Raw genomic sequence first — 7,500 nt, forward strand, 5'->3', positions numbered from 1 at the left:
CGTGCCACTTCTTCAGCAGCTGATAAAAGCTGAGAGAACAAGATAACCAGCTCAACGGAGCCAGCGGTGAAAGCTTAGGGGACCCAATTTGACAATTAATCAATTATTTGATAGAAATCATCAATCAATCTTGGAGGGGGAATTAATCCAGGAGGGGGGAGAGATAGAGAGACACAGTGACAGGAAGAGAGAGAGAGAGAGAGAGAGAGAGAGAGAGAGAGAGAGAGAGAGAGAGAGAGAGAAAGAGAGAGAGGGGAGAGTGATGTGCCTTCCTCTTTAATTTGGTAAACTGATTCGCCTTTTTTCTCTTCGCTCCCATATCTGAGAGCTTCCTATATCTAATTCACAGAGACAAGGAGTTCACATTAAACTAATGGAGGGGGCGTGGGGGGGGGGGGGGAGGGGGGGGGGGGGGGGGGGGGGGGGGGCTAGTGCATGTCGGTAAATATGAGTTCATTTCCAGAAAACAATGTACAGATAACTCTGCATATCTGAGCGCTGTACAGGCTGGATCCTGCATGTGAGTTGCATTTAATGGTCACAGGAGCTCCATCAGTAACCTGGAGGTCTCGTACGTCACCGTGGGACTCGACCTTGTCTCCAAATGTAACATTTAACCCCCCAAAAACTGGAACAAAGGATGTATACCACCTTTTGAGCCGGCATTCAAGGCGTCCTCACACAGCGGTTCATTACCTAACTCAGTTAGGTGAAGAAAAGATGGTGGTTTGGCTTGAAGTAACTGCGGAAGTGGTGTTACTGAAGTACGGAAGTTACGTGACACGAACAGCGGTTTGCTGGATAAAAGTCCGGTTTTCACCTTTGCACTCTTTCTACTTCCAGGTTGAGGATTACATTGACTACATATGAATAGATGTCTACACATATCTATTTGTTTTATTGAGGCTCTAAATGCCGAGTGAGAACCGCCTGCAGAGGGATGATCTCTGTGTGGCCGAGCGGGTGCCAGTTTACACACATTCACGGCAAAATTCCCACAATTATGTCACTGCAGCTTGGGTGAGGACTTGGCAGCTTTCCCTCAAAAAGCCGACTGAATGCAGCGACTCGTTGATCTGTGCAGCCGCCACCAAACAACCTCCCATTTCATCCGTCTCCCAAATGCACCGGCGGCAAAGGAAGTCAGCGCCATGGACGGATTAGTGGACGCGCTTATAGCAGGCTCAAACTGTCGGGGCCCCACCTGTCCTTCAGCGACAAAATATTAATCACAGAGACAAGTGTCAGCCAGGAGGACGTCACAAAGAACTAAAACGACTTCACAGCCCTAATCCGTCTCCCCCACACAACACACCTCCCAAACTCCTCCACCTCTGTCCCCCCTGTTGAGCTGCACAATCACTGAGCCCTCAACATCCAATGGCTCTCCCATTGAGCCTTCAACAACAACAATGGGCTCTTCCACCCTCCCCCTCTTTCTGTGACGACTGACCAGGTGAGAAGACAGCTGGAGAAACTACACCAACGCAAAGCTGAAGGACCTGATGGCATCAGTCCCAGAGTCCTAAAGACCTGCGCCATCCAGCTGTCTGGTGTCCTGCAGCACCTCTACAACCTGAGCCTGAGGCAGGAGGAGGTCCCGGTGCTGTGGAAGATGTTGTGCCTGGTACCTGTCCCAAAGAAGTCATCTCCATCTGGCCTCAATGACTATCGACCGGTTGCCCTCACCTCCCATGTGATGAAGGTGCTGGAGAGGCTGGTCTTGCCCCACCTCCGACCGCAGGTGAAATCGTCGCTGGACCCTCTGCAATTTGCATACCAGCCTCATGTGGGAGTGGACAACGCCACCATCTGACGCCACCACCTACCTGCTGCAACGAGCTCAGTCGCACCGGTTCCAACAGAGACACAGATGGAACCGGTGTCTCTGTGAGTCACTTTCTTTGACTTCTCCAGTGCATTTAACACCATCCAACCACTGCTACTGGGTGAGAAGCTGCGGGTGGTGGGGGTAGACTCGTCCACCATCTCCTGGATCACTGACTACCTCACAAGTAGACCAGTTTGTCAGAATGGGCCGTGTGCTGTCTGGGACGGTGGTCAGTGATGTTGGAGCCCCACAGGGAACTGTTCTGTCTCTGAGTCATGCCATCTGCAGAAGTACTCTGATGACTCTGCAGTGGTCGGGTGTATTAGGGATGGACAGGAGGAGGAGTACAGGGCAGTGGTGAGTGACTTTGTGGAGTGGGCCGGTGAGAATCACCTGCTGCTGAACGTGGCCAAGACCAGAGAGATGGTGGTGGACTTCAGGAGGAAGACGACGGCTGTGAGTCCTCTGAGTGTTCTGGGAGAAGATGTGGACATGGTGGAGGAGTACAGGTACCTGGGTGTTTCCATCGACAGCCGACTGAACTGGAAGGCCAACATCAACGCTGTCTACAAGAAGGGGATGAGTCGACTCTTTTTCCTGAGGAAGCTTCAATCCTTCAATGTGTGCAGCAAGATGCTGGAGATGTTCTACTAGTCGGTTGTGGCCAGTGCCCTGTACTTCGCCATTGTCTGCTGGGGGAGCAGCATTGGAGCCGGTGACACCAACAAACTTAAGAAGCTAGTTGAGAAGGCCGGCTCCATCATCGGCTGTAAACTGGAGTATCTGGAACAGGTGGTGGAGAGGAGGACACTGAAGAAACCTGGACCACCCTCTCCACCACCTACTACAGGGACAGTGGAGCACTTTCTCCAAGAGATTCATCACGCTCCGCTGCAACAAGGACCGCTACAGGAAAGCATTCCTGCCTACGCATTACGGCTTTACAACAAGTCTCCACTTGCAAGATCCTCTCTGGATTAATTATCACTGTACACGTGTATGCTTATTACACTTCACATACATACTTTGCATTTTGCACTATCTATTGTTTACATTTAATTTGCTTAATTAATGAATACACTGCAGCTGTACATATATTTCATTCCAGTTATTTGTATTTTATTGTGTGTGTGTGTGTATATGTATATATATATATATATATATATATATATATATATATATATATATATATATATATATATATATATATATATATATATATATATTACTTTATTTTTATTTATGAATATATCTTTCATCCCTGTTGCTTCTTTATATATTTTATCTTGTGTGTTTATTTGTATCTTCAGGTTGTAAGGTGCTACTACGACATCAAATTTCCCCTTGGGGATTAATAAAGTATATATCTATCTATCTCTATCTATCTGATGACAAAGAGACACAAAACAACTACAAATAGACATCTTGTGACTACAAAGAGTAACGAAACAACTACAAAGAGACATCAAATGACTTCAAAGAGACATTAAATGACTACAATGAAACACAAAACAAACAAACAAACAAAGAGACACAAAATGAACACAAAAAACACAAAAAGACTTAAAAGAGACAAAGTGGCTACACATAGACCCAAAACAACTACAATGGGACCCACAAAGAATACAAAGAGACACAGAATGGCAACAAAGAGATACAAAACAACTCCAAAGAGAAAACCAGCATGAAGAGACACATAACGGCTACAAGGACACAGAAGATGATCACAAAAAGAAACAAAAAGACTACAAAGAGACACAAAACCTACATAACGACTAGAGATGGATGCAGGAGAGGTGGCATTCTTCTTTTTAAAGCCTGTGCTCAGGGGCTCATTGTCTCTACATTGACAAATTAGCCTGTATATAAATGTCAGTTCAAAGAAAGTGATGCTTTTCTTGCTGTTGTGAAAGAATAAAATTAAAAACTGTTTTAATAAGGAGGAGAGCTCAGTGCATGCAGACGGGGAACGAAACAGCAGAGTGGATGCTGTCTGACACGCTGAAACCTTGACTGCTGCGGTGCTTGAATGCACTTCGGGAATCTCCTCTGTGTGAGTCTCAGCTGATTAACAGCAGCTTTTTATTCTTCACAGAAGAAGCTCTGAATGTTATTTGACCTTTAAAACAACGACATTGTGTGTGGAACCAGCTCGTCTTTGACGGTTGACGACTACGTTTCAGAGTAAAGACTTTTGTTCTTCATCATGACATGAAATTAAGCAGTTAGCAGCGGTTTCTCAGCCACAGGTTAATGTGTTTTATGGGATTAGACATGGTACTTCTTCATTTTACTGTTTTTATTCACACATGAGCAGTTTGCACAGAAACAAGGAAATGTGACGGTTTGAATCCCTTTTAATTAAGCAACACACACACACATACACACACACACACACACACACACACACACACACACACACAGCTTGTCAATACCGACGTATTAGCGCCTCCAAGGTCGACGTGCCGATCTTCAGAATGGACGCCTGTCTCTATTAACAGGAACTGGTGGAGAGTGAACCAATTGAGACTCAGAACTCGTTACCAAGCTGACACACAGAGAGTACAATGAAGTGTCTCCGACACATACACACAGACAGACAGCACACACACAGGAATAAAATATGCGTCGTCGCTCGCTGCACAAATCAACAACCGTCCGACGAGCTGATGAGATTTGAAATGAGCCTTAATTTGTTGGGAATTGTCTTTGGTAATGACGGGAGAAAGAGAGAGAAAGAGATATATAGAGAGAGAGACAGAGAGACAGAGAGACAGGGAGAGAGAAAGAAAGATAGTCATAGACAGCGTGAGAAGAGAGAGCGAGAGAGAGTGACAGTGAGAGTGGCAGAAGAGAGAGCGAGAGAGAGAGAATTTACAAAGTAAGAAAACAAACCGCTTTGACTGAACAGAGAAGCTCTGTGTGTTTTTCTAGATACGAGACATAACAGATAGACAGACAAACAGACCCACAGACAGACAGACAGGTGCATGACTCACCTGTGACAGTCCCAGGTAGATGGAGACGGTCTCAGAGATGTAAAGGAAGCGTCCCTCCTTGTTTAGTGCAAATACAAAGCCGTCCAGAGACTGAAGAGAGAAACACAAAGAGACCTATTTGAATCACTTCAGAGGAGATCACACATTTTAGTGATCATAATGTTTACTGCAGAAAAACTGTGACAGACGACCACACACTTGTCTCAGAAAACAAAATCTATATTATAAATGTAGACACCTCGCCGTGTTTCAATTACATTTTTAAGCAAATTGTAAACACGTTTTTGCAAAAAAATTAATAGAAATGCGAATGAGTTGATTTTCTATCAACTAGTTTTGGTGTAGTTTGGTCAGAAGGTGCGGCGCTAAAGGCTCCACGTCTACCAGTAAACAGAGCAGAAGAAGAAATCTACCATCTCAGAGATAAAACGAGGAGAGAGAATGTAATAGTTCTCTCAAGATGAATATTTATGAATGAAGACGTCGAACAGCTGATCGGTCTTGTGAGTTAAATGTTCTTTCCGCGGCACATTTTCTACAATAAAAAAATCCCGCGGCACACCAACAACCCAAAAAGTTACAAAATGTCACATTAAAGCATAATACAGCATGTATGGTAGGTAATTATTGCGCTACGTACTGGCATGAAAGAGTATTCAGTGTTTCAAGTAAACCAGCTTGCGCCATCATTTGATACCGTTCTCAATTCATGCTCCATGTTGAGAGATACAACAGCAGGAAAGTCCTCACGGAGGGAGATCTCATAAAGATCAGCTTTTGGCGAAATTACAAGAATCGGCGAGTCGCGCATGCGGTGGTGGACGATGAACATTTAAAATCAGCATTTCCTCTTGTGCCCCACATGTAATAAATACCGCCCCAGTTTGATACATACTAACTTAAAGGAAACATGGTGTTCATTTATTTTATTGACGACCACAAAGTGTGCAGGCTTTGTCACTGCAGTGTGTTTTTTGGTCTTTTGGAAGAACATTTCAAGAGCCTCTCGATATGCAAAGTCAGAAACGTCATTGATGGAGCTCCAGGCTGCAGGCTGTTGGATGTTTGTCTTGACCTGCAAATACATGAACTGTTGGGCTTTAAAAGTGAGAGATCATAGCTTAAAATACTGATAGCTTAAAGCAGCAAATCCCATTGTGAAAAGCATGCAACATATTTTTCGCCGCTCTCTGTCCGCTGTGTGCTCACCTGTGTGCTCACCTGTGTGCAGCGCATCGGGGCGATACAGAGAGCAGAGAAGAGTTGTAGACGCGACCCAGAAATGACATTCTGTCTTGTAGATAAGATCAATAACATACAGCCGTTTAGTTTGTTTAAAAAGCCCTGAATGGACCTATATAGGTCCTTTTTTTAAAATTTTAATTAAACTGTGTAAAACATTACAATAATCAAAAACAAATATATTGATGCTACACATCAAATTAAACAAGAGAACCTGGGCTACAATAATTAGTCAGCCATTTCAACACAACTCAAACACCAACTAAAATAATTATTAAAATAAAATAGTTATAATTTTGTCACGAGTCAGCCCACTCTGCATGTTTCCGGAACTAGCAGCCCGTAGCTTGGTGCTATCAGAAAAAGACAAATAGCAAAAAGCAAGACAATTCCACACAGATTCCAAATCTATTCACCAAATCCCTCTGCTGCAAAGCATCACCGAGATACGAACCAAAGAACACAGCAACATAAATCGCTGAGTCAGCACATTTTTAAATTTTTTTTTTTTTTGTTGAAATGCATTTCCCCCAGTAAATCCACACTGATACAAGTTTATTTAACACCATAAGTCATATGAAAGTGAAATATAAGGTTTGCTACATGAACAAATTCAAATGTCACAGATGCGCGAAAATATGCGCAAATGTGCCGAAATGCAAATTTTGGAAACCTCGCCTGAATTCTCTCTGTACTTTACCCAATCTGATTTTGTTCTGCTTCACTTTTTCAAACTTTTTTTTACTTTTTGAAAACAGTGCAGAGAGACTGTTCACATATTGTGCTATGATTTGGGAGAGCTTCAGGGCTTAGTGAAGCATCATTTCAAGGAGATAATCATCCTGAAAGTGCTTTTTTCTATAGGCGGACCTGGAACTTCTATTTGTTCTGTGTTTCAATCTTTATTTACTCTTAGCCAGCAACATATATACTACTATTTACACATCTGGCCAAAAGCTCACAAGGGTTGCCTTTATTATAACACCAAAATTATTCAAATAGCCCTTGTGGTTGCAGAGATACATCCTTTTTAGTTTGGGTATGCTATTTCGAGGTAAATCCTAAAAAATGCCTTGGGGCTTTAAAGGTTAATAGCAGAACAAGGTATAGACCTGTTCTATATTACTCTGCCAGCCACTATGTTGCAGGCTCAGACGCTCAACAATGGAAAATAATTTGCGGCAACTAAATAATATTTTTTTTGACCAATTAAGGGAAATTTGACATTTTCCCACGGCATACCTGACGATCTCTCTTGGCACAGTGGTTGACAATCACTGAAATATGAGGACAGGTAAGTCTGCGCACACACACACACACACACACACACACACACACACACACACACACACACACACACACAAAGACACACACATACTAAGGTATGTCTAATGGTGTATTTATTATAGGATCACGGCGCAACACTCG

The 7,500-nt window shown here is 43.4% G+C and overlaps 1 protein-coding gene across 1 annotated transcript in view; it reads right to left on the reverse strand.

Annotated features, from left to right (window-relative positions):
• npas3 (neuronal PAS domain protein 3) overlaps positions 1 to 7,500 on the reverse strand; it is a gene marked incomplete at both ends in the record, with an annotated part of 256,082 nt that overhangs the window by 77,625 nt on the left and 170,957 nt on the right. The window contains one exon of the mRNA XM_079231114.1: positions 4,831 to 4,920. Coding sequence (XP_079087240.1) covers positions 4,831 to 4,920 — 90 coding nt within the window. The remainder of the gene's footprint in view (positions 1 to 4,830; positions 4,921 to 7,500) is intronic.

Source organism: Taurulus bubalis, assembly GCF_910589615.1.
Source record: "Taurulus bubalis genome assembly, chromosome: 1".
NCBI lineage: Eukaryota > Metazoa > Chordata > Actinopteri > Perciformes > Cottidae > Taurulus > Taurulus bubalis.